General features: G+C 52.4%; 3 protein-coding genes and 1 long non-coding RNA gene across 13 annotated transcripts in view; 3 read left to right on the forward strand and 1 right to left on the reverse strand.

Annotated features, from left to right (window-relative positions):
- The window catches only part of Lrrc4b (leucine rich repeat containing 4B), a 34,210-nt gene extending 17,882 nt beyond the window's left edge, over positions 1-16,328 (forward strand). Inside the window, exon 3 of one of the 2 annotated variants that reach the window (XM_031386386.1) lies at positions 13,986-16,042. In XM_031386386.1, coding sequence (XP_031242246.1) covers positions 13,986-15,812 — 1,827 coding nt within the window. In that variant the 3' untranslated portion in view covers positions 15,813-16,042. Of the gene's footprint in view, positions 1-13,985 lie in introns of both variants that reach the window. The other variant, XM_031386385.1, reaches the window with a different exon arrangement.
- Positions 8,329-20,977, reverse strand: LOC116102128. Its single transcript, XR_004123011.1, has 2 exons — positions 20,708-20,977; positions 8,329-8,694 (listed from the first exon to the last, which is right to left on the reverse strand). It is a non-coding gene; the product is annotated as an uncharacterized LOC116102128 (long non-coding RNA).
- Aspdh (aspartate dehydrogenase domain containing) lies at positions 17,517-20,750 on the forward strand. The gene is made up of 7 exons (XM_031386397.1): positions 17,517-18,554; positions 19,095-19,239; positions 19,462-19,546; positions 19,655-19,804; positions 19,879-20,099; positions 20,173-20,327; positions 20,635-20,750. Exons 1-7 carry the CDS (start codon positions 18,317-18,319, stop codon positions 20,676-20,678), a joined length of 1,038 nt encoding a protein of 345 aa, XP_031242257.1. The 5' UTR covers positions 17,517-18,316; the 3' UTR covers positions 20,679-20,750.
- Positions 20,908-24,687, forward strand: Josd2 (Josephin domain containing 2). Of its 9 annotated transcripts, none has more exons than XM_031386387.1 (6): positions 20,908-21,199; positions 21,371-21,428; positions 21,823-21,985; positions 23,413-23,538; positions 24,130-24,324; positions 24,430-24,687. In XM_031386387.1, the coding sequence occupies exons 1-6, from the start codon at positions 21,158-21,160 to the stop codon at positions 24,527-24,529; spliced, it is 684 nt and encodes a 227-aa protein (XP_031242247.1). In that variant the 5' UTR covers positions 20,908-21,157; the 3' UTR covers positions 24,530-24,687. The 9 variants fall into 9 exon arrangements, with proteins under 9 accessions (XP_031242247.1, XP_031242248.1, XP_031242249.1 ...); XM_031386388.1 differs by having other exon boundaries at positions 21,826-21,985; XM_031386389.1 differs by having other exon boundaries at positions 20,908-21,190.
- The last annotated feature ends 1,142 nt before the right edge of the window (positions 24,688-25,829 follow it).

Raw genomic sequence — 25,829 nt, forward strand, 5'->3', positions numbered from 1 at the left:
TGTGTGTGTGTGTGTGTGTGTGTGTGGTGTGTGTGTGTGTGTGGTGTGGTGTGGTGTTTATGTGCATGTGGAAGCAGAGGTAGATGGATGCCAGGTATCTTTCACAATTACTCTCTTCCTTTTCTTTTGAAGCAGGCCTGAGTAGGCACAGCTCACTAGGCTTGCTGGCCACCAAGGCTTGTGGATCCTCCTGTCTTCCTTGCCAGCGCTGGGTGACAGATGTGCACCACCATGCCTGGTTTTCCACTGGCGCTGGAGCGCAAATGAGTGCTGGTCTTCCTGCTTGTGCATCAAGCGCTTTCCCACAGAGCCATGGTTTCAGCAATGAGAACCACAGTGGTCGGGTCTGTCCTATGGTTGGGTTTTGGCACCTGGTGGTACAGCCAGGAACATCTTTCTCAGAGCCGCCATTGCTGGGCTTTTGTTTTTGCAGTGTTTGGAGAGGGAATCTACAGCCTCCACCATGTGCTCTACAACTGAGCCACAGCACTCCCCCCAACCCAGCCCCTCACTGAGGAACGATAGGCAGGAGCTCTACTACTGAGCCGCACTCCCTGCCACTCACTGGCAGATCCTAGGCAGGGGTTTTACCACTGGGCCAGGCCCCCAGCCCCTCACTGGGGGATTCTAGGCAGGGGCTCTACCGCTGGGCACCCCTAGCCCTCTTTCACTTTTTATTTTGAGACAGGTTTTCATTCAGTTGTCCAGGCTGGCCTTGAATCCACTCTATAACCGGGGAACACTGTGAGCTTGTCATCCTCTTGCCTCTTGCCTATTTTAGGATCTGAGATGCCAGGCCTGTACCACTAAATTTGACTTGGTTTAGGGTTTTGGAAATATTCTCACTATGCATCTCAAGCTGGCCTTGAACTCTATCTCCAAAGTGCTGAGGCTACATACATGTGTCACAGGCCTGACTTCTAGTGTAGTTTGATAAAAACGTAGTATTCATGTCATCAAGAAGAGACTAGTTAAATGTCTGGATGCTCACACTCTGGGGTGCTGTGCACTCATTACAACCAAGCAGCAGAGGGATGGGGAGCTGGGCAGTAAGGCTCCATCCAAGAATACTTGCCTCTCTTTTGGTCCCAGCACGGTGATAGCTAGCACTAAAGAAAGACTGCTCAGTTCTCAGATGTCCATGCCACACCTTCCCATTGCTCCAGACCCAACCCTTGTGATTAGAAGCAGGCCTGCTGGGTTGGAGTTCAAGATCAGAGCACTACCCAGTGGTGCCATTTGATCACTACCTGTGCCCTGTGTGTACAGGCATGTGCACACACACATATACACACTCAACATACCATCCTTAGAGACTACACACATGCACACACACATTCAACATACCGTTCTTAGAGACTACACATACACACACACACACACATACACACATTCAACATACCATCCTCAGAGACTACACACACACATACTCACTTAACATATCATTCTTAGAGACTACAAACACACACACACACAACATACCATCCCTAGAGACTACACATACACACACACATACAACATACCATCCTCAGAGACTACACACACACACACACACACACACACACACACACACACACACACCTGTCTGATTACTGTCTTGTCAACTATCTTCATGACTACCCTTGCCCTGCCACCATTCCCTGCTGCAGCCTCAGCACCCAGAGCAAGAGCAGTGAGTGGTAGGCTCTCAGCAGACATCTGAGAGCAGATGGAAGCCTGCCCAGAGCTCTGCCCTCTACTGGGCAGGGCCCCTGTCCCCACAGTGTCCTCTTGTGAGAACCTGCATGGGTGAGATTCCCACCACCTGTTCCCACAGTAGCCTGGCCTGGGAGTGCCATGCAGGGGGTGAGGCAGAAAGGACCACACAGGGCACTCAGGACTCTAAGAGTATTGACAGGATTCTCTCTAACACGTGACCATTGTGGTTATGTGTGTAGGCTCAGGGGAAGAGTCTCTAATACAAGACAGGGACAGTAAGTGGTCCCCATAGGCTGGAAGAGGAATCTACTCACTTGATTTTATTTAGATTGATTGCTTGGTTTGTGGTGCTGAGGGTGGAGTCTAGAACATTTTATTTTTCTTAAACCTGCAGTTGCACACTGGTCCCCAGTTGTCCAAATGGGCTGAACTCCACAATCAAACTGAGCATGTGGCCCCAGGGTTACTCTGGTCTGGTGACAGGCCACCAGCCCCTGGAGAAGTTGGGATGTGGGAAGCAGAGTAGATGGCCACCCCTCCGTCCCCTCCTCTTTTCCAGAAGCTGTTCCACCTGTCTGGGCTCCTTACTGCAGCATCCTTCCCCACCCCATACCCCTCCTTCCCACAACCTCCCTCAGATGCTCATGGTGTTCTCTACCTTCCTGCTGCTGCTGGTGCTGGTGCTGCTGCTGGTGGTGGTGGTGGTATGTGTGTGCTTGTGGTCGGACTTCCATCCTCTGTGTCATTCACTGGGAGCTGTCCATCTTATTTTTGAGACAGGAATTCTCACTGGCCTAAAACTCACCAACTCAGCTAGACTGGCTACCCAGTCAGTCCCTGTCTCTGTTTCTCTGTGCTGGGATTGCTATTGTGAGCTATACACCTAGTTGTTTATGTGAGTCCTGGGCATTGAACTTAGTCCCTGTGTGTACATTCACTCTCCCCACAAGCTCTCCCCTGGCCCAGCAGACTGATCTCCATGGATGGCTTCCTCCAGGGAACGGTCTTAGGACTATGTGTTCATTTAACTTAACAAAGCGCAGCTGCTTTCACAGAGGCTCCATGCAGTCCTTCCACCATGACCACTGGAAGGACATTGAAAGTTCAAAGACTTCCCATTTGAGGATGACCTCTCAGCCAGCATCCCACGTCTTGGAGTGAGTTATCCCGTGCTCCCTCTACACAACTATGTCTAGGGAAGGAATTTCCCACACCCTTGCTGTGAATTCTGCATAGGTATTTACAATGTGGTCTCAAAGAACATTGTGAGACACTTGCTCCATATATGATATAGAACTCTCAGTAAGGTGTGGAGCTAAAGAACTGACTAAGGCAGCTGAGGCAGAAGGATTGCCAGGAGTTTAAGGCCAATTGAGATTCCATTTCAATCAGTTGATCAATCAGTTTTACAGAGCTTTCAAAAGTAGGAGGAGCCGGACAGTGGTAGGGCACACCTTTAATCCCAGCACTTGGGAGGCAGAGGCAGGCAGATTCAGGACAGCCAGGACTACACAGAGAAACCCTGTCTCAAAAAAACAAAAACTAAAACTAAAACAAAAACTAAAAAGGAGGAACTCCAAATGATTCCCTAGTGTTAATATTTTAAAACTTCACAGGGAGGGAGTTTGGAGACATGCTCCAGCTGTTAAGAGAATTTGCTGCTCTTGCAGAGGACCTGGGTTCAGTTGCCATCATCCACATATTATATGAGAACCTCCTAACTTTAATATCTTTTTCTGACCTTTGAGGGCATCAGAAACACACATGGTAAAAATACACACATACAAGCAAAATACACATATGCATAAAATGTTTTAGTTGTTTTATTAAAGGGTTATTAAACAACAGAAGACCTTTGTTCAGGTCTGAACACCCACACAGCGGCTCACAACTGCATGGAACTCTAGCTCCAGGAGGATCTGATGCCCTCCTTTGTCCTTTGTGGGCACTGGACAGCTGTGATATACATACACACATGCCAACAAAACACCATGCACCTAACAATAAAGAAATCCTTTTCATTGTTTTTGGTGTTTGTTTGTTTGTTTGTTTGTTGAGACAGGGTTTCTCTGTGTAGCCCTGAGTGTCCTGGAACTCTGTAGACCAGGCTGGCACCTGAACTCACAGAACTCCACCTGCCTCTGCCTCCAGAGTGCTGGGATTAAAGGCATGTGCCACCACCACCCAGCTATAAATAAATCTTTCAAAGAACCATTTCACAAGGAATGCACAAAAATACTACCCATGCCTCTCTCTCAAGGTTGCTCTTTGTAAATTCTCAAGGAATTTAACTTCTCCGTGATGTCTTGTTTTCTAAATGTTTGCTCACTGAGAGCCTCCAACTGCAATCAGGACAAGTAACCGGAAGTAGCAGATGCAAAGCCTAGTGTGGTGGCAAAGGCCTGGCTTCACAGATGCTCAGGAGGCTGGGGCAGGAGGACAGCCTAGAAGACTCAGTAAAGCTGTTTCTCAGAATAAAATGGAAAAAGATGGCTGGGGTGTGGCTCAGTAGTATTGCACCTGCCTAGAACCCCCAGTGAGGGGCTGGCTGACTGGGTGTGGTTCAAGGGCAGAGCCCCTGCTGCAGATAAAGGAGGCAGAGGCTGCCATCTGCTGCCTGCTGGATGGCTACTTCCTTCCCACACCTGCCTGAGGAGGCTGGGAAAGGGCCAGCCGCCTGCCTCACCTGCCTCCTGCTGCCGAGCTGGGCGCTAGGTTAGCTTTCCTTCTCCATCCTCTTCTTTCTCTTCTTTGAGATAGGGCTTCATTCACCTCAGGCTGGCCCTGAACTCACTGCATTGCAGAAGCCAGGTTTGAAATCCTGATCCTTCTGTCTCCACCTTCTAAAGGCTGGGACGACAAAAAAGTGCTACCACGCCTAGTTTATACAGTGCGGGGGATGGGAGACCCTGAACACTTCACCAGCTGAAGTTTCCCAGCCCCACCCCTGACATTCTTTAGTGTGTGTGATATGGTATGTGCGGTGTGTGTGTATGTATGTGGGGGGGTGTATGTGTGTGGAGTGTGTTATGTGTATGTTTGTGGAGTGTGTTATGTGTGTGTCGTGTAGTGTGTGTTGTGTGTGTAGTGTACCTGTGGTGTGAGTGTGTAGTATGTGTATGGTGTGTGTGTGTGTGTGTGTGTGTGTGGTGTATGTATGTGTAATGCATGTGTGTGTGGAGTGTATGTGTGTAAATATGTGGAGTGTGGTGTGTGTGGTGTATAGTGTGTCTGTAGTGTATGTGTGTGGTGTGTGTGTGTATGCGTGTGGTGTGGTCTGTGTGTGTGTTTTATGTATGTGTGCTGTATATATGTGTGGAGTGTATGTGTGTATGTGTGTGGAGTTTGTGTGGTGTGTAGTATGTATGGTGTGTATGTGTTGTATGTGTGGTGTGTGTGGTATATGTGTCTGTGGTGTGTGTATGTGGTATGGTGTGTGTGTGTGGTGTGTCTGTGGTATGTGTGTATGGTGTGTATGTGGTGTGTGTGTGGTGTGTGTGTATGGTATATGTGTCTGTGGTGTGTGTCTGTGGTGTGTGGTGTGTGTGATATGTGTATGTGTATGGTATGTGATGTATGTGTGTAGTGTGTGTGGTGTATGTGTCTGTGGTATAGTGTGTGTATGGTGTGTATACAGTGTTTGTGAGGGGGTATTGTGTGTGTGTATTTGTGTGTGTGTGATCCTATTTGTATGTGTTATGTGTGCTTATGCATGTGTGGAGGCCAGAGAACAACTTTAGACACCAGTTCTCCAGTAGTAGCTACATCCTGTGAGGAGGAGTCTCTCAGTGCTTGATGCTCAACTGTCAGTCTAGGCTCCCTAGGTAGTGAGCTCCAGGGATCCCCAGCCTGAAGTGACAAACACCTGCCACCACACCTGGCTTTTTTTTTTTTTAATGGATTCTGAGAATCAAACTCTGGCCCTCCTGCCAACTGGGCAAGCACTTTGTCAACTGTTTGTGGGAGGATGGGGGGGGGGACGTTGAAGTAGAGTTCTGTTTTATAGCCCATAACTCTCGTGTATGGTGGGTCTACAACCATGAGACAGCATGCCTTTCCTTTGAGCTCAGTTCCATCCCATTGATCCCATGCCACCCTGTAAACACTGACCCAGAGGTTCTTCAAATGCAGGCACCTTCCTCCTCCTGGGGACCCTTACACACCTGCTCATCTACCCATCAGGCCCCACGTGCTCTGTGTCCAGGGACATCTAGTGCCCACTCTCAGCCTCAGGTGCATTATGGAAACTGCCCAGACCCTCACTTCATCCTGGATAAAGTGAGGATATCAGGTCCTCTGTCAGAGTTACTGAAAAGTCTGGGGGCTTGAGAGTAGGGGTGTGGCCCAGTGGGAGAGTGCTCACCTCCACTGAGCATGTCTGTGTTCATCCCTAGCATGGCATGAAACAGGGCCTTGGTGGCTCTCACCTCTCACCCCATCTCCCCTCGTGCAGCTGTCACACTGAACACTTGGGACTCCTGTGTCAGAACCTGACAGCCTCTGCCTGAGGGCCATGCCTTCCTCACTCTACACTTAGGCCCTGAGACTCCACCTCCAAAGTCAAAGCTGGGAGCCATCTTTCCCAGCCTGTGCTTTCTTACAGTCGAAGAGAGGAAGTGGGGGGGGGGGGACCACCAGCCCTGCAAGCCCTTCCTCAGCACAGACAGAGCACCCTGAGGCTGAGAGAGTGAGACACTGACGGGTGGTGCCTTAGTCAGGAAGTAGAATTAGGGCTCAACTTTTTTAGCACAGTTCCTGGCACTTCCTAGTTAAGTGCAGGCAAAAGGGGAACCCAGGCCCTGGCCACAAGGGAAGGAAGGAAGACCAGAACAAGCCTGCGTGACGAAGGTGCCAATCTGGTGCCAACACATGGCCCCAGCCATGTGCTAATCACCAAAGAATCCTGTGGAAGAGGAAGGCACCTTATCAAAGGATAAGAGAGAAATACAAGAAGCTGCCACTGAAACAGCTGGGTTTTTTGTTTTTTGTTTTTATTTTTGATGTGTGTATGTGTTCTGGGGGTGAAAATGTGTGTGTGTGTGTGTGTGTGTGTGTGATATGTGTATATATGTGTGTGTGTACTGTGGTTGCACTGTGATGTGTGGTATGGATGTATGTAGATGTGGTGTGTGTATGTGTGTGTGCTGTGAGTGTATGTGTGGTGTTTGTGTGTGATATGTGTGTGCATGGTATATGTATATGTGTGAGTGTATGTAATTGTGTGTGGTGTGGGTATATGTGTGTGTGTGGAATGGTGTGGTGTGTGATATGTATGTGTGTGTGGTGTGGTGTGTGTGTGCAAGTGTCTGTATGTGCATGTTGTCTGTGTACGGTATGAGAATATATATATGTGTGTGTGTGCTATGTGTGTGGTATAGTGTGGTATATGTGTGTTGCATGGGCATACATGTATGTATATAGGCCAGAAGTTGGCATGAAGTGTCTTCTTCTGTCCCTCTCCACCATTTTTACCTGAAGTTCACTTATGTGGCTAGATTGTCTGGTCATCCAACCCCAGGGGTTAGCCTGCATCCTCCTCCCCAGTGTTAAGGTCACAAATGCACCCAGATTCTTATGTGGGTTCTAAACATCAAACTCAGGACTTCATGCTTTGCATGGCCAGCACTTACCCGGGTCAGCCAGCTCTCCGGCCCAGTACCCTTTAAACTTGAAAACAAAAATTTGTGTCATAAAAACTAAAACAACCATAACCCCTACAAGCTGGCTCAACTTTTTTCCTCTGCTTCATTACATTCAGCACATATGAAAACAATTTATCTTAATAGCATTAGGATGAACGATCCACTTAATCATTTTCCTACCACAGTTAAATTTTTAATAAAGGATCTCCTGACAGTTTGTTTTCTTAAAAGCCTTAGCAGAACACAGTGTGATTCACTCAACTCCAGTCCTGGTTACAGACTGCAGCAGTGCGTGGTGCTCTGAGAAGCCAGGCTGCAGGAAAGGCTAGGGCCAGGCTCCTTGCCTGAGCCTCCGCCAGGTCCTCAGCTCTTGCAAGGAGCCAGGCAAGAATCATCGGTTCCTAACGGACTAAGGGGACAGATGTGGCTATCTGGGGTCTGTCATTCCAGATCCCAGTCCCTTTTTTCCTTTGTCACAGCAATGTTGTGAAAGAGATGAGGGTGGTTCCCTGCTGCAAGAGCCCACCACCATGGTGTCTGTCAATAGTTGTGTTAGGGTTCTCTTGGGGACAGAACTGATGGAATGGATGGATAGATAGATGGATAGATAGATAGATAGATAGATAGATAGATAGATAGATAGATAGATGATAGATGATAGATAATAAATAGATAGACACAATGATAGATAGATGATAGATAGATAGATGATAGATAATAGATAGACATGATGATAGATAGATAGATAGATAGATAGATAGATAATAGATTATAAATAGAAAGGATGGAATATAGATAGATGATAGATAGATGGTTAGATAGATAGATAGATAGATAGATAGATAGATAGATAGATAGATAAAGACTTACAGCCTGTGGTCTAGCTAGTCTAACAATGGCTGTCTACCAATGGAAAAATCCAAGGATCTAGTAGTTTGTTCAGTCCGTGAAACTGGATGCCTCAGTTGTTCTTCAATGGACACTGGAATACTGAAGTAGAAGAAGTAGACTTTAATGCTACTGAAGGAATGGATTTTCCAGCAAGAGCAAGCAGGCAGAGAGAGCAAGCTTCCTCCATCCATGTCCTTTATATAGACTATGTCATTCTGGGCTTTCTCTGGGGACAGATGTGGACAGGACAGACACGGTCCTGACTTCAAAGAAACCATGGCATGATAATTAATTACCCATGTGGTGTAACTGTGGAGCTTCTGGCCGCCATGGAGTGACGGGCCCCAGAACCAAACATTGTCTGAAGCAGTGGTCCAGACTAGAGGTGGATCTGCATTCACAGCGGATCTTCCACTTCAGAGGTCCAGATTAGAAGTAGGTCTTCCCATTTCAGATGAGTTAACTAAAAAAGAAAAAAGAAAAAGGAACAGGAAAAAGAAAAAAAAATCCCTCTGAGTTGTGCCCAGCCACTAGAGTTTTAGCTAATTCCAGGTGTAGTCAAACTGAGAACCAACAATAGCCATCTTAGAAGACGCGTTACTCTGACCCAGCCTCGGAGGACATCTGGAGTGCTTTGGATGGTATTGGGGGTACTGAAGCCCATCACCCCAGCATGCTGGAAGTGCCACAATTACACCATTATAGATTATTAATTACCATACTATGGCTCTGTAAGGTTAGAAATGTGTCTGTCCTGTTCATATCTGTCCTGAGGGAAGGTCCAGAATGACGTACATTCATCACAGAACATTCATCAAAGCCAGTGTGGTGGTGCCTGCTTGGGGTACCAGGGCACCCCAACCTGGGCAACTAAGGAAAAGAAAAAGGACAGTGTTTGTCTTAGTCAATGTTCTATTGCTATGAAGAGACACCATGACCAAGGCAACTCTTATCAGGAAAACATTCAATTGGGGTGGCTTATAGTGTCAGAGGTTTAGTCCATTATCATCATGGCAGGGGAGCATGGCAGCGTGTGGGCAGACATGGTGCTGAGAGTTATACATCCTGATTAGCAGGCAGAAGGAAGAGAGAAAGGAGAGAAAGGAGAGAGGAGAGAGAGAAAGAGAGAGAGAGAAGAGAGGGGGGGGAGGGAGAGGGAGAGAGAGAGAGAGAGAGAGAGAGAGAGACTGGACTTGACCTGAGCATTTGAAACCCCAAAGCCTGCCCCCAGTGATACACTTTCTCCTACAAGGCCACACCTACTCAAACAAGACCACACCTCCTCCAACTAGGCCACACCTCCTAATCCCTCCAGTAGTGCCACTCCCTAATGACCAAGCATTTAAATATATGAGCTTATTAAGGAACATTCCTGTTCAAACCACCACAGTGTTTCAAGGGCATCCACTAGAGAGAAGAGGTCATCTATAAATTCTAAAGCAGCAGAGGGTAAATGGAATCCTAAGAAATCCAATCCACAGGAGAGACGGAAAAGGGTGCATGCAAGCGTCGGGCAGCATTGTAGAAGTAATTCCTGTGTGTTCACGGTTACAATAAAAGCAAATGAGCTAAGCTTTTTACCAAAAGTCAGGGACTTTAGGGTGGGGTTGGAGTTGAGCTCCTAGAGTGATTGCCTGTCATGCATGAAGCTCTGAATTCACTCATTTATAATTTCAGCACTTGGAAGGTGGAGTTCAAGGTCTTCATTGGGCACACAGTTAAGTTTGATGATCTTGCCTGAAACTCATAATCCTGCCTTCTTGAACTCATGGCAACCCTCCTGCCTCAGCTTCCCAAGTGCTGTCACTGGGCTTCTCTCTCTCTGGCATTGTCACCCATACTGAAAGATGAGCAGACAGTCACCAGCATCCCTATGCTGTCTAGCAAGGGTCTGTGTGGGTAACTTTTCTCACGGTTATAAGAGAGTATCTGACAAAAGATGGTTTATCTTGACTCCTGACCCACAGTTCTCTGGGTGCTATCCAACAAGTCAGTAAAGGCATGGTGGCCGGAGGAGGAGGCAGCTAGTCACACTGTATCCAGTCCACAGATGCTCATCTCAGTCTCTCCTTTCATTCAGTCCAGAACTCTCCAGTCTGTAAGAAGGCATCACCCACATTCAGGGTGGCTCTTTGAATCCAATCTAGAAACCTCACAGGTGCGCCCAGAATCTTGTCTCCTGAGTGATCTAGTTCCCGTTAACTGAATACCTTCCACATCACAGGGCCTTACTCTCCCTGGCCTCTTCACCTTCAAATCTGGCTCAGTAACCTCGGCATTGCACTGAATGCTGTGCACACAGACCTCATTGCCACAGTCTCCTCATAAGACTCGAAGTCCAGACAGGAACATGGCCTATCGAACCAGTGGCAGCCAGTGTGATGGGGCTAGTAAAAATCTATATGGGACAGGTGAGCAAGCAGACAGCAAGGATGGCTCTCCTGGGAGTCCCAAGGGTAAAGAGAAGACCATCTCAGAAAGTGCCAAGAACTCAGAGTATGGCCAGTGAAGGGGACCCATGTGTGTCCCTGGTGTGACTGAAACAGAGGATGCAAAAAGAGCAGGGTGTGTGTGTGTCTGTCTGTCTGTCTGTCTGTCTTTCTGTGTGTGCACATGCACACTGAAGTCACTGCAGTCAGAACTGCACCTTGGATAACTCTGGCCACCAACTGGACAGGAAGATGTTGGGGAAAAGCAGAAGCCAAAATACAGGACAGGTATTGATCAGGATCTGCTGAGTTGAAAATTTAGAACCAAGTATTCCTGTGGAATTGCAGCCACTACTCATCTGACCACTGAGCATAGTCTCACATATGACCGGCAGGGGCTCTACCACTGAACCTCACCCCCAGCCCCTCACTGGAGGATGCTAGGCAGGAACTCTACCACTGAGCCTCACCCCCAACCTCTCACTGAGAGATTCTAGGGAGATCCATTACCACTGAGCCACACCCCCAGCCCTTCACTGGAGGATGCTAGGCAGGGACTCTCAGTGAACCACACCCCCAACCTCTCACTGGGAGATTCTAGGGAGATCCATTACCACTGAGCCACACCCCTAGCCCCTCACTGGATTAAACATATATTATTAGTAGGTCCAAGGTTTGTTATTTCCTGGTGTCTGGACCTGCCCTCTCTGGCATACCCAGGTATGGGCTTTACTAATCTCCCAGTGTTTCTCTGTCTAATCAACCTAACAGGATTAAACATCAATTGGGATTGGTGATCCCAGCACACACCTATATTCTCAGCTACTCTGGAGGCCAAAAACAGGAGGCTTGGCTCCAAGTCACAGCCTACAAAGCAAAGTCCTGTCTCAAAAACTTCCAAGGTTTAAAGTTTAATCATCTATAACTTTGTACTCACAGAAAAGTAGATTGAGAGCCAGAGAGACACCTGGACACTTGCTGCTCTTGCAGAGAACCTGAGTTCAGTTCCCAGTGTCTAGTTCCAGGGGATTTAATGCCCTCTTCTGGTCTCTGTGGGACACACACACACACTCATACACACAAAATACATTTTTTTCTAAAAGGAGGAGGAGCGTGAGTGGGTGTGTCACAAGGCTGACATGGCTGAACCCCTGTCCTCCAGGCTCTCCTTTCCTTGCTATGTAGATCTCCTTAAAAGGAGCACAGATGTCCCCACCAATAGGAAAGAAGGCTTGTGACTGCTTGTTCTGTTTGTGGTTCTGACTTGGTACCAGCCTTGGCAGTGTGCCTTGAGGGATCCTCTTCCTTCTTCTGCTCCCTTCTCTGTCCCTTACACTTGAAATCAGTCCGGATTCCAGCCACTTAACCTACCACAGTGAGTGAGAGTTCCTGAGTTTTCTTCTTAAGGGCTATGGTATGGGTGGGGTTGAAACTCATAGCCCAGGGTGGCCTCCAACTCACAATAATCCCCCTGCCTCAGACTCCTGAGTGCTGGGATTAATTATATGCATGAGTCTCCATGCTCTGCTCTCTCATCCCTTGTCATCTCTTTCCTGTAAAACCACACCAGCTCCATGAATCATCAAGGTGCCTAGGCTGTTCGCTGTCCTCATGAATGTCCTCAGTGAAACGTGCTTGTGGCTCAGCAGCGCAAGTGAGGAGCTAGGGGTATGACTCTGTGATTGGATGAAACTGAGGGCCCTCCAGGCTCCAGGTTCCTCAGCATTAGGAAAAAGTGGGTGTCCCAGACAGGAGTTCTGAGGGGGCAGATTTCAAACTCATTATGCTGCAGAAGGGCAGCTCTGCTCTGAGCAGGGGGAAGGATAGAGGACTTGACCATGAGAGGTAGTAGGCCCGTGCTTGGAGGCTGAGGGAACAGCAGAGACACAGGCTCGGAGGCAGGAGTGAGCCTGCAGTTCTGAGGAGCTTCTCAGAACGTGTGATAAGGAGGAAGCATGAAGGAAGGGGGAAAGTAATGGCCGTGGAGGATGAACTGCTTCAAGCCATGACCATGGCTCCTGAGAGGATCTTGAGCTAGGATGCAGTTGGTAGAGTGCCTGCCTGGCATGCAGAAAGTCCAGGGTTGCAGCCCCCAGAACTGCTGCATAAATCACATGTTGGAGAGTGCCTGTAATCTCAACACGCAGTAGATGGAAGCAGAAGGATTTGGAAATCAAGTCAACCATGGCTTTGTATGAATTCAAGGCTAGCCTGGGCTACATGAGACCCCTGTCTCAATATATTTTTTTTAAAGTTTGCATGGGACATCTCTGTGCCTGGTCATCTAGGTATGCAGCTTGTATAGGGTAGGAGAATATTGTGGCAAGCTGTGAATGGGGAAGTGTTAGGTTTGTGGGTCTAAACACCCTTGCAGGGGATGGGGGATGGGGGCAGGATAGAGGTGGAGGTAGGGATAGAGAGGATGAGATATAAAGAGTTGAAACACTGAAGGTGAGGCTTCAGGGCCGATGACCTGGAGCTGCCTTCTGCAGGTGCTGCTGCGATGAAGGCTTTGGGTTAGTAGGCCAGGGTTCTTCTCCCTAGGGTGGCATGCCCTCAAAGCCCATGAGGACCACAGTCAGGATCCCCATGTGAAGAGAAGTCTCCGGAAGCTCCAACAGCATGTTCGCTGAGGAGCCAACTGCTTTCTGCCACCCTCCCTTCTGAGGGATTAGACCCTGGACAATGGTCAAGTGATAGGTCCCACAGCGAGGAAGGTGAGGCGGGGAGGGGAGAGGACTCTAGTGTTTGTTACAACTGCAGTCTTGATTTATCTGTCCATCAAAACAGCCAACAAGAGGGGGCAGGCCCACCCAGCTCAGCACCCAGCAAACCATGTAGTGAACCTCCTCTCCACCTTTCTGAACAGAGAAATTTTAGGACTGTTTAATGACAGGTGCATATGGGAGGTATCATGGGCCACAGAAAAAGCACCAGCAAGTCAGGCATGGAGGCACGGGCCTGTCATCCGAGAGTCAGAAGCCTGGAGAGCAAAAGTTTGAGGCCAGTCTTGGGTGCTTAATGAAACCCTGTCTCCAAATACAAAGTAAAAAGACAGCTAGTGATGAAGGATAATGGTAGAGCACCTACCTAGAATCCCCCAGTGAGGGACTGTAGCATGGCTTAGTGGCTATCAACCATCTAAAATCCTCCAGAGAGAGGCCGGATGTGGCTCAGTCATAGAGCCCCTGTCCAGCATGTTAGAGGCCCTAGGTCTCATCCTTAGCGCCACATATTGATCGCTGAGTCTCATTCTCCTGCTGAGAACTGGAGAGTCCTGCTGCCCCCAGGCTTGTCGGGTGCACTGACACTGGTCTCCCCGCAGGTGATCCGCACTGACACGTTCAAGCACCTCCGGCACCTGGAGATCCTGCAGCTGAGCAAGAACCTGGTGCGCAAGATTGAGGTGGGAGCGTTCAATGGGCTGCCCAGTCTCAACACACTGGAACTCTTCGACAACCGGCTGACAACCGTGCCCACGCAGGCCTTTGAGTACCTGTCCAAGCTCCGGGAGCTGTGGCTTCGCAACAACCCCATCGAAAGCATCCCATCCTATGCCTTCAACCGTGTGCCCTCACTGCGCCGCCTGGACCTGGGCGAGCTGAAGCGGCTGGAGTACATCTCGGAGGCGGCCTTCGAGGGGCTGGTGAACCTGCGCTACCTCAACCTGGGCATGTGCAACCTAAAGGACATCCCCAACCTCACAGCGCTTGTGCGCCTGGAGGAGCTGGAGCTGTCGGGGAACCGGCTGGACCTAATTCGCCCCGGCTCCTTTCAGGGCCTCACCAGCCTGCGCAAGCTGTGGCTGATGCATGCCCAAGTGGCCACCATCGAGCGAAACGCCTTCGACGACCTCAAGTCGCTCGAGGAGCTGAACCTGTCCCACAACAACCTGATGTCGCTGCCGCACGACCTTTTCACGCCCCTTCACCGCCTGGAGCGTGTCCACCTGAACCACAACCCCTGGCACTGCAACTGTGACGTGCTGTGGCTCAGCTGGTGGCTGAAGGAGACAGTGCCCAGCAATACCACATGCTGCGCACGCTGTCACGCGCCTGCTGGCCTCAAAGGCCGCTACATCGGCGAGCTGGACCAGTCGCACTTCACCTGCTACGCCCCGGTCATCGTGGAGCCACCCACAGACCTCAATGTCACCGAGGGCATGGCAGCCGAGCTCAAGTGCCGCACAGGCACATCCATGACGTCGGTCAACTGGCTGACACCTAACGGCACACTCATGACGCACGGTTCCTATCGTGTGCGCATTTCGGTGCTGCACGATGGCACGCTCAACTTCACCAATGTCACTGTGCAGGACACGGGCCAGTACACGTGCATGGTGACAAACTCGGCCGGCAACACCACTGCCTCGGCTACGCTAAACGTGTCGGCCGTGGACCCCGTGGCTGCGGGAGGGCCCGGAGGCGGGGGTCCGGGGGTTGGGGGCGGTGCAGGGGGCGCGGGCGGCTACACCTACTTTACCACGGTGACCGTGGAGACGCTGGAGACGCAGCCGGGGGAGGAGGCCCAGCAGCCCCGAGGTACTGAGAAGGAGCCCCCGGGACCCACGACTGATGGTGCGTGGGGCGGCGGCCGGCCTGATGCTGCAGCTCCGGCCTCGGCGTCCACCACGGCCCCGGCTCCGCGCTCCTCGCGGCCCACGGAGAAAGCTTTTACGGTGCCCATCACGGACGTGACAGAGAATGCGCTTAAGGACCTAGACGATGTCATGAAGACCACCAAAATCATCATCGGCTGCTTCGTGGCCATCACTTTCATGGCCGCCGTGATGCTGGTGGCCTTCTACAAGCTGCGCAAGCAGCATCAGCTGCACAAGCACCACGGGCCCACGCGCACCGTGGAAATCATCAACGTGGAGGACGAGCTGCCCGCCGCCTCCGCTGTGTCGGTGGCTGCGGCCGCCGCGGTGGCCGGAGGCGCGGGCGTGGGTGGGGACAGCCACCTGGCCCTTCCAGCACTGGAGCGAGACCACCTCAACCACCACCACTACGTGGCGGCCGCCTTCAAGGCGCACTACGGCGGCAACCCAGGAGGCGGGTGCGGGGCCAAGGGCCCCGGCCTCAACTCTATCCACGAACCTCTGCTCTTCAAGAGCGGCTCCAAGGAGAACGTACAAGAGACACAAATCTAAACCCAGGCGCGCGGGACGCAGGCAGCCTGCCCGAGACGCTCCTGCCTGCCGAGCAGCTCTGGCGGCGCCTGCGGGTCCCGTCATTGGAAAGGACCTGGAGATCAGGAGAGGTGGCCCCGCCCTCCGCCTTGCCGAGTCCTCTGCCCACCTGCCCTGCCCGCCAACTTCCAGGGGTTGAGGAGCTTCTTCGAGGGGTACCCTTTCCCCTCATCCCAACGACCTTCCTTTTATGGCTCTTTTTTTCTTTTTCTTTTCTTTTTTTTTTCTTTTGCAGTTTGACGCCTGTCCTTCCCTCCTACTCCTTCACCCTCAAAACACAAGAGACAGACAACTTCACCAGAGCCCAGGGGGCAGCTCCGACAGTGTTCCTAACAGCGAGCTCCACTCGCGGCCCTGGCCGGCCCACCCCACCCCACAGACTCTTTTGATACTGAAGGGAGGTTTGCGTCAATCACTACCTGCTCTGTAATTACTTTAAAAAAAAAAAAAAACACGGAAAAAGTAAAAAAAAAAAAATTTTTTTTTTTGGTCATGAAAGTATTGAAGAGAAACAGAGCACAAAGCCCCTGCGGGTGGGGTGGGACGAGGAAAGGATGGGCAGCCAGCCCAGGAGGGGAGGGTACAATCTCCAAAGTTACAGCTCTGGGACTCTCCATCCCCAAGATCCCAGAGAGGGACAGGCTCACCCAGCACACCGCAGCACTTGTGCTCCGTCTCCACAGCTGCCCTTCCAGGAATGTGCTGGGGGCTCAGTAGCTGCCCTTTTATGTGTCTCTGCCTCCATCCCCATCTTTAGCTGTCTGTCATTCCTTTCTGACTCTGGTGCCTCCCCCATCACACACACAGCACACAACCCAAGCCGGAAGGGACTGAAGTGCAAAGCTCCAGGGTATCGTGGAGCAACAGAATTGTGGGATATTGGGGTTCTGAGTGCTGCAAGTCCAGGGCCACACTGAAGCGTGGGCAGGAGAGCTACACCCCAGCCTCTCCTGCTTGCTCCATGTGTGCCTCCCCAGGAAAGGGAAACCATCATGCTTCCTGCAAGTTCAGGAACTTGCACAGCAACAGAACCTCTCCTAACCGGACCATCTGCAGGCACAGCTGTCCAGGAAGGCCACCACCGACCGTCTGGGTGACACTTACTGAGCAAGTGGTTGTGTCCCTACAAGAGAGTCCTTTCCATTTCACACACATCCCCGGCTACTTGGGAGGCAAAGTTTGTACGAGGAAGGTGCAAAGAATAAACAGGTCTGGACCACATGAGGGACACTGTAAGCAGACCAGGGTACATGGAGGGCAGAGTCACCTGCAGTGTCTGCAATTACCAAGGAGAAAAATGTGCAGCCAGGACTAGTGCTAGAGTGAGGACATTAGTGCCATCTCTGAGTGGCCTGTGTGTCCAAGGTTTAACCTCCAGAGAGCTAAAGTTACCCAGGAAGTCTGAGAAGACCTGGGGAGATAGACAGGTAGCCAGTCAGGCACACAGCACACGGACTCCTGGGCTGACCTAAGGCAGGCTAGCCTGTCATCCACACATAGCAGGACCCTCTGTGGATACAAAGGCCCCAGGGTGCAAGTCTCTACCAGAGATGGGAGAGCAGGCATCTCCTCTCCAACTCCTTGCACACTGTGTTCCTGCCCTCTTCTCCCTGTCCCCACCTCTTCCTGATGTTTCTAACTGCTCCCACCCCTCCATCTTCTCCCTCCCTTCCCAGTGCTAAGTGGATTCTTCATCTGTGACAACTGACAGGTTCAGGCTCTGTCTCCTTCCCCATCCAGCTCCTCTCTGCTGATGGAGTCTGGGACAGAGCTGTTGCGCATGCACTTTAGGTTCTCCATCTTTTCTGCTTTCTCTGCAACCATCTCGGCTAGGATCCTGGTTACCATGGCAACACTGCGGCTGTACCAGGTGGCAATGGGGGCAGGGAGCTGGCCTGCTGCAGCCTGCCATGTCCCATGCTAGGCCTGCCAGCCAGTGGCTGGGCTCATCCTGGGACACTTAGAAACTCCCCCAGCCATGCAGGTCTCTCCTTCACGGATGGGAATAGGAGGCAGGAGGGGGGTGGGGGGCCAGAAATACAAAGAAGCTGGAGATTGTGTCCTCAAGGTGGGATGAATGGTGGACAGTTAAGGTGAGCTCAAGGGCAATTAGACGCTGGAGTGAGAGAGGGGACTCCAGCCAAGACGGAGAGGCACGGGGGACTGGGAAAGACAGGACACGGGTGGGGCATGCAGGACCACATGCATTCCAGCCAGACCTTTCCACTTAGACTTTAGAGGAAAGAAAGGAGATCAAGACCTGATGGAAGACCTAAGTTCCCGTCCCCAGTTCTTCCCCTATCCCAAGCAAAATGCAGTCTCCATGACAACCTGCTGGCCAGCCTGAGGAGAGGGGCTGCTAATGGAATTTTCTACCTCAGCAGGAATGGGAGAATGTGGACTGCTCAGGAGGCCCTGGGGTAGTGGGCACACAGGGCCACGAAAGGTCCAGCTTCCATGCCACCATGCCAGCCAGCACAGGAGGGCAGAGGGCTCAAAAAGGACACCCTCCCTATCCTGCTCCCTCCCTCAGTGGAGAGAGTCAGGGGTCAAAGTCCAAAGATCATTCACTGTCAGGCCTGGCACAGGGGCCAGCAAGCACAGAAGATCCCCCACAGCAGGGTACCGTGTTAAAGACCATGGCCACCAGTATGGTCCCTCAAGTGCCTCACAAGGTGGGGGTGGTGGGCTATGGCCGCCTAGGTGAGTACGAACTGGCCTGGGGCCTCTTCCTATGCCCCGTTCCTAAAGTTCCAGAAACATTTCTGCTCCCACGTATCTTTCACCCCAACCTGCCTTCTGCCCACTCACTGGGCCTCCCTCTGTCTCTCTCTTTCTCTTTGAGAGAGGGTGTGTCTGCCTCTCTCTAGGTCTCTATCCTTTCTCTGGATCTCCAAGGTCTGTTTGTCTCTGTCTCTTTCCCCCCTCCCTCTCTCTCCCATCTTCTGTCTCTTTCCTCTTGCTCTCATCTCTGTGTGTGCGACTTTGTCTCTCTGTGTCTGTCTTTTTCTAGGTCTCTGTCCCTCTTTCTGTGTCTCTGCCTCTGTGTGTGTCTCTCTGTGTATGTGGGACATCTCTTGTCTCTCCTCTCTAGGTTTCTATGTATTCTGTCTGTCTGTGTGTCTGTCTCTCCCTCTCCTCTCTGTCTCTTTCTGGGTCCCTGTCCACCTCCCTCCATCTCCCTGACTTGGGGGGTGGAGTGTTTGTCCTTTCCTTAGTCCCCTAGCCCTCCCTTCTCTGCAGGACAGTCCCTTGTGTCCCGCCTTCTGACTCAGGGATCAGAACTGGGCCTAGAACTTGTTTTTGTGTGGAACCGTGACCCTGGACGGATGGCAGGGAGTGTGCCCCCTGCCCTGCAGCTCCAAGACCTCACTGCCCTTGAGGAAAGGTCAGTGTCCCACAGGAGGAGCCTTCCCAAAGCTGCTTCCTGCCTCCCTGTGTCAGACAACCTTTCTGAGTCTCGATGCATATAGAGAGAAACTAGAATGCACCCACCACCCCACTTCCCAAGCCAGGGTGAGCAGTGATAGCCCTCCAAACCCTGAGGACCTGGGAGACAGGAGACCTGATTCTTCTCCAAGGCCCTCCTGCTCCATGTATCTCTTCCTAGGCACCCTGACCTTGTGGTAGAAGTGGCCCATCCAAAAATAATCCATGAATCCGGGGCACAAATCCTTCGCCATGCAAACCTTCTGGTGAGCCTCCTCTCCCCTTAGTGAGTCCCTCTCTCTGTTGGCTGCATCCCGCCCTCCAGCAAAGATCTGGGTCTTGGCCTTGCCTCTCTCTACCATCCATGTCCCAAGGTGGGATCCCCCTCAGCTCTGGCTGACCAGACCACAGAGCAGCAGCTCCTGGAGGCTTCAAACCACTGGGGCCACACTGTGTTTGTGGCCCGGGGGGCCTTGTGGGGGAGTGAAGACATCAGCAGACTGGATGCAGCTGGAGGCCTCCAGGTGAGAACCATCTGGGCTGCAACCAGAGGGAACATGTATGAGTTTCAGTCTCCTGACCCTGCCATTGCTTCCAGAGCCTTCGAGTCACCATGGCCACACATCCTGATGGCTTCCGGCTGGAGGGACCCCTGGCTGCAGCACACAATAGTGGGCCCCGCACAGTGCTCTACGAGGGCCCTGTGCGTGGGCTCTGCCCCTTGGCTCCCAGAAACTCTAACACCATGGCAGCTGCTGCCCTGGCTGCCCCAAGTCTAGGCTTCGATCGTGTCATTGGGGTGCTTGTAGCTGACCTTAGGTGAGCAAAGGGAGTAGGTGGCATAGCTGTGTACACTCCAGATGAACTGACTGCCCTTCTCTGCTGGCTGCAGCCTCTCCGACATGCACGTGGTGGATGTAGAGCTGCTAGGACCCCCAGGACCCTCAGGTCGCAGCTTCGCCGTGCACATCCACAGAGAGAACCCAGCCCAGCCTGGCGCTGTCACTGGCTCTGCTACTGTTACAGCCTTCTGGCACAGCCTACTGGGTGCGGCAGGCCCCTCCAAGGGTCCCTTGGCGTTTGTGCTCTGCAGAGCTTACATGTTGGGCGTCCCACCCCAGTTTGCCCATCCTTAGTTCTCACTCCCAGGCTTTATGAGCCTCTCTTTCCACTCGCTGATGTCCTGCTTTCGCTCAGCATCTGGGTTCCCCTCTAGGTCTCTCCATCCACATGCCACATCTCTTTCTGAGTATCCTCTTTGGTTTGTACCACATTACCATTTTCAAAACCCACGTTTACCATGGCCACCTGCATGTGTCTGTGTTGTCACCCTAGTTTTTCATTCTCCCCACAGGTTGCTGTCAGCTCCCTTCCAGACCTGGGATCCACCTCCGCTGAGTCTCCTCCCCTACTACCCTTGCTGTCACCTTGACTATTATGGGTCCCAGTAAACATCAGAGTTCTGCCCGCTCTTCTCTTTGTCCTCTTTGGTTCCTTGTCCCCACCTCTATGTCCCCACCTCTATGCTATGTCTACGCATCAGCTACACACTGAGTATGACGCCATAGCAGCAGCGTGTGAGCTCATACACAAACCAGCCCCTTGAAAGCTATCGCGAGATCACTAGTTACTACATCTCCCAGAAACCTCTAGGCAGCAGTGAGCCCTGGGAGAGAATGAGAACTGGCTGCGTCATCCGATGGGAGTTGTAGTCCCACGCAGCAGAGCGGCCCCGGCGGACTTCCGGACTGCGCGTCCTATTTAGACACCCTACGGAGGCCTTCGGGAATCGCAGTCCGGCGCGCGCAAGTCGCCGGGAGCTGTAGTCCGTTTCGCCTGCTCAGTCAGCGTGGTACCACCCGGTCGCTGTCTAGGGAATGCGAAAGCGGCCGGTCCCAGGGAGCGGAAAGGTCGGCGGGGTGAGGGCCAGGCGGGCGACAAGCAAAGGCGGGTGGGAGCGTGCCTGGTTGCCAGGTGACAGGAAGGGAGGGGGGTGCTCTTGTTGCTTAGTAACTGGGAGAGGGCCTTGTTGCCAGGTGAAGGGAGGAGAGAACCCTGGTTATTGACTAGGGGAAGTCTTTCGTTGCTAGGCGACCAGAAGAGACCCTGTTACCCAGAGACGGGAAAGGAGGAGTCCTCCATTGCTAGGTGATCAGAAAACGGACCGGGTTACCAAGTGGGTGGGGTTGTTCTGTTGCTTGGGAACCAAAAAGGTATTGTTTCCTAGGGACAGAAGGAGGGATAGTCCGTTGCTAGGTGATGATAATCAGGACCCTTTTGCTTGAAGTCTCGTAGTGGGGGTGGGTCTCTATTGCCAGGTGAGCAGATAAGAGCCTTTACTCCCCTCACCCCAGGACTGGGCTCTAAGGGTGTCTCTGTGTTCTGGAGACAGCCTAGGAACCAGGGTCAGGGTCCTTGCGTCCTCCTAAACTAGTCCCAGTGCCCATCTCAATGGCCATTGCCCAGGGACACAGGAATCTAGAGATCTAGGTGCCTAGATCAAGATCCTAGGTGCCTAACACCTCCTTGTCCCACCCCCCAGCAGGAGCTGAGGAGGGCATGTCTCAGGCGCCGGAAGCGAGGCCAAGTCCACCCTCAGTGTATCACGAGCGGCAGCGGTTAGAGCTGTGTGCCGTCCACGCTCTCAACAACGTCCTCCAAGAGAAGCTCTTTAGCCAGGAGGCTGCTGATGAAATCTGCAAGAGGTGACTGCCGTTGGTCCTGGCCCTGGAAGAGCAGGGCTCAGAGAGGCACGGGAGCCTGCCTAGGACCCTAGCAGGGCCAGGGCTCGAATCCAGGAGCTCTTGCCTGCTCTTCCATCTGCTTTCCCACCTGCTGCTTCTCACAGTCGCAGCCCCAGCTTTGGCCTCAACCTCTCTGATCTGAGCCTCTGTCACAGCCTCCCAGCTGTCTGTTTTTCTCTTCCTGTCCATCCCACACAGCCCCACGGCTGCCTGCCCCCTCCTCTGCTCCTATCCTTACGGAATAGCCCAGGTCCTTCAGGCTGAACTCCAAGGCCTTGGGTGCTCTGGCTCTTGCCTACCTTCCTGCAGCTTCATCCTTCACTGCTCTCCAAGGCTCAAAACAGGCTGTTTCCGTGTTACACAAGGCATTTTTTTTCCTTCTTGGTCACTTGGGTATGCCTCACAGTCTCAGCCATCACTTTTGTAAGGAACTTCCTTAAGAATCTCTCTCTCATTCTCACCTCTAGGCCACGGGGTCCTTCTGTGGGCACACAGACATCCCAGCCTGGATTCCTTGCCCACATCCAGAGGCAGCCCTTATCCGCAAACTTGAGATTTACTTTAGAAGATCTTCATGTCTCCTACCACCAGCTCTTTCTCTAGGGACATGCAGAACAGCTAGAGCTGAGGCAGATGTAATGAGGAAGAGAAGGCTGGGAAAGCTGCAGACATGAGTGGGTCCTTCTTGACACTGCTCGACAAGGGTCCAGTCCTACAGAGGAGCAGGGTCACAGAACTGGGGAGAGGTAGAGGGAAGGCTTGGGCACCAGAGACAGCTGGGATGGGTGGCTGCTAAGAGCTGGTGCGGAGGCTATGCAGGGTCTACTTGCCACTGGAGGAGGTGAGAGTCTATCCTGGAATGATGGAGCACTAGGGAGGCCTCTGAGGAGGATAGGGCAGAGTATTACCAAAAGAAAGAGGCTCTCTGTGTTCAGATATGGTGGCATGAATATGACCGTCACCCAGGAACTCTGAACATAGTCTCAGGTCCGAAGCTCCCAGAAGAAGTGACATCTGAGGCTGGTCTGGAGAGAGACTGTGATGAGTGGGAAGGATGGAGGACGAGGGACTTTGTCAAGGGCACTTGGGAGTCATGGGAGAGATGGAAGTAGGAAGGGGGCAGGGCAGCTCAGGGCTCCTGGAGGTTGTAGGTGGGCTAGACAGAGAGACTAGGACTGGGAAGGGTTTCTGAGTGGAAAAAGATAAAGGCCTTAGCCAATCCAAGAGTGCAGGGCTCGGGGTGGAGGGAGAACAGGACGTGAGGCTGATAAGCTCTGTGGGGGTGGAATAGAAACCGTCTAAGGCCAGGCTCTGTGCCTCTCCTATCATGTGGGAAGGTGGAGGCCTTTCCAGGATTTCAAACCTTGGCTCTGCCCCCTCACCCCCAGGCTAGCCCCAGATTCCCGGCTGAACCCCCATCGCAGCCTCTTGGGCACCGGCAATTATGATGTCAACGTGATCATGGCTGCCCTCCAGGGCCTGGGCCTGGCCGCTGTGTGGTGGGACAGGAGGAGGTAGGGCCTAGGCTGTGGCCTGCACTGGCTCTGGGTGTGTGGGATGACGCAAAGGGTGGCTTGAAGGTAGATAGGGGAGGGTTTTGTGCTAGGGAGGGTATGGCAGGTGGGGTCTGACTGAACGATGGGTTGAACTTACAAACTTGGTACCAGTTCAAAGGGTACCCAAATGAGCAACTCATGATTAAGGTGGGAAAGATAAAGTTAGGTCAAGAGTAATGGAGCCACCGTGTTGGCCCGGGGCAGGACTGAGTTGGAAGCCAGCCTGGACTACATATGGAGACCCTGGCCCAAAAGGGCAAACAACAAAAAGTTAAGGAGCTGGGGCTCCATTGGCGGAAGGCTTACCCAGCATATATGAGATCAGGATTCCATCCCCAGCACTCCATAAACTGCTGTAGTGGTGTACACCGGGGATACCCAAGACTCTGCCTAAACAAACCAAAGCTAGAGTTGACAGATGAGAAGGTAAATGGGTCAGTGGGTAAATAGACTCATTCTGGGGAAGGAAGCAGGATTCAAGTGCCTCTGTGGCCCAAACCCAGACCTCAGTGACTCTGGGGCCTCATGCTATATCCCTCCCCTCCCCAGACCCCTGTCTCAGCTGGCCCTGCCCCAGGTACTAGGTCTGATCTTGAACCTACCCTCTCCTGTGTCGCTGGGGCTGCTGTCCCTGCCACTGCGCCGCCGACACTGGGTGGCCTTGCGCCAGGTGGATGGCATCTACTATAATCTGGACTCAAAGCTGCGGGCCCCTGAAGCCCTGGGGAATGAGGATGGGGTCAGGTGAGTAGTGAAGAGTGACAGGCTGGGGCCAACACTGGAACTGCCCTACAAGGAGATGGGCCCTCCTGGACTGCTGAGACCTCAGTCTTCCACTCTCCCCCTCAGGACCTTCCTGGCAGCTGCCTTGGCCCAAGGCCTGTGTGAGGTGCTGTTGGTGGTGACCAAGGAGGTGGAGGAGGCTGGCTGCTGGCTGCACACAAGCTGATCTGCTGCCTGTGAATGGCTGCCTGCTGCCACAGTCCTAAGTGTCCAGTGCCTGGGAAAGGCCTGCAACTCCAGGCCTCAGGAGGCCTGCACCCTGCCCTAGGATCCCCACTCCCCAGACCACTGCTGCCTCAATAAATCTGCTCTTTTGTTATCTGTGCCTGTGCTCAGCTCCTGGGGACTGCTCTCGGTCACAGGGCAGTACTCATAGGTTTAGACCATCAGGCAGGCAGGACAGTAGTCCCCAAAGATGACCATGGGTCCAGCAACCTGTGACCATGCCCCTTGACTTCCCATCTGCAGGGGAAACTGGGTAGCAGATAGATAGGACTGGTTATAATTGGTTCCCTCATGAACAAAGCTCCTAGATGTGGTGGGTGGCTGGGTGAAGTCACAGGGTCCTTAAAAGCAAGAGAAGGCCAGCCCAGGGGAGCCCGTTCAGGATGTCTGACCCCACAGGGAGAGAGTCAGTGCGAGGTAGCTATCACTGTGACAGTGGCTTGGACACTCCTCACAGCAGCCTCAGGAAGCTGGCACAGTGGCTGCTATTTTCTCAGGGTGTGCTGGGCCCCCTGAATAGGGCCATTTGGGCTCAGCCTTGCAGCAGGTGAGGGACAGACTGTAGGGTGGTTGGTGGGATATTCTAAGGCACCAAACCCACAACTGGAACAAGTCACCAAGTCAAACATGCTCGAGAGGCTGCTAAACTTGAGGGCCCCAAACTCAGAAGTCACTGATGTGCCCAGAGTGCTGTGGCCCTTCTGTCATCACCAGTTATTTGGGGACGTGCTGACAGACAGATCTATATGGAGCCAGGAGGAAGGCCGAGAGAAGAGCACCCTGAGCAAATGGGGTAATAGCACCAGGGGGTAATCACACAGAGGGGGAGGAGATGGCCAGGATCTGGCCCTGAGCCCCAGGACCTGTAGGAAACAACGGGAGAGATTGTCCTCAGCTGATGGGACAGGCTTGGGCAACAGGGACCCAGGATACCCATTCAGGGATTATAGGAGAGGAGGAGCCCAGCTTGGGGCATGACACCCCACACTGGTGGGGATCTACCCTAGTAATTAATTCATTTGGGGACGCAGGCCACACCCTGACACCACGCTAGTAAAAGGGAGGGATTTAAGGTGCTGCTGTTATATACAGGACGTATACAGGGCGGCCTGAACACCCTGCTCTGGAGTCCAGGGCCTTGGCTGCCCTCCTGGCTTCCCCAGGCTCCTAGTTCCTCCCAAGGTCTCCTATCTTTCATTCTCCACCACACCCGTGTGTGTGTGTGTGTGTGTGTGTGTGTG

This window comes from Mastomys coucha, unplaced genomic scaffold, assembly GCF_008632895.1.
Source record: "Mastomys coucha isolate ucsf_1 unplaced genomic scaffold, UCSF_Mcou_1 pScaffold21, whole genome shotgun sequence".
Taxonomy (NCBI): domain Eukaryota; kingdom Metazoa; phylum Chordata; class Mammalia; order Rodentia; family Muridae; genus Mastomys; species Mastomys coucha.

What these genes read in the sequence shown, in the direction of transcription:
- Aspdh (XM_031386397.1), top strand. Translation starts at nt 18,317, where the DNA reads ATGCCAGCCAGCACAGGAGGGCAGAGGGCTCAAAAAGGACACCCTCCC. An exon ending in GGTGGGCTATGGCCGCCTAG is followed by an intron (nt 18,555 to 19,094) that starts GTGAGTACGAAC and finishes CCTTCTCTGCAG; the next exon opens with GACAGTCCCTTGTGTCCCGC. An exon ending in TTCGCCATGCAAACCTTCTG is followed by an intron (nt 19,547 to 19,654) that starts GTGAGCCTCCTC and finishes CCATGTCCCAAG; the next exon opens with GTGGGATCCCCCTCAGCTCT.
- Josd2 (XM_031386387.1), top strand. Translation starts at nt 21,158, where the DNA reads ATGCGAAAGCGGCCGGTCCCAGGGAGCGGAAAGGTCGGCGGG. An exon ending in GAGGAGTCCTCCATTGCTAG is followed by an intron (nt 21,429 to 21,822) that starts GTGATCAGAAAA and finishes CCCACCCCCCAG; the next exon opens with CAGGAGCTGAGGAGGGCATG. An exon ending in GGGAATGAGGATGGGGTCAG is followed by an intron (nt 24,325 to 24,429) that starts GTGAGTAGTGAA and finishes TCTCCCCCTCAG; the next exon opens with GACCTTCCTGGCAGCTGCCT.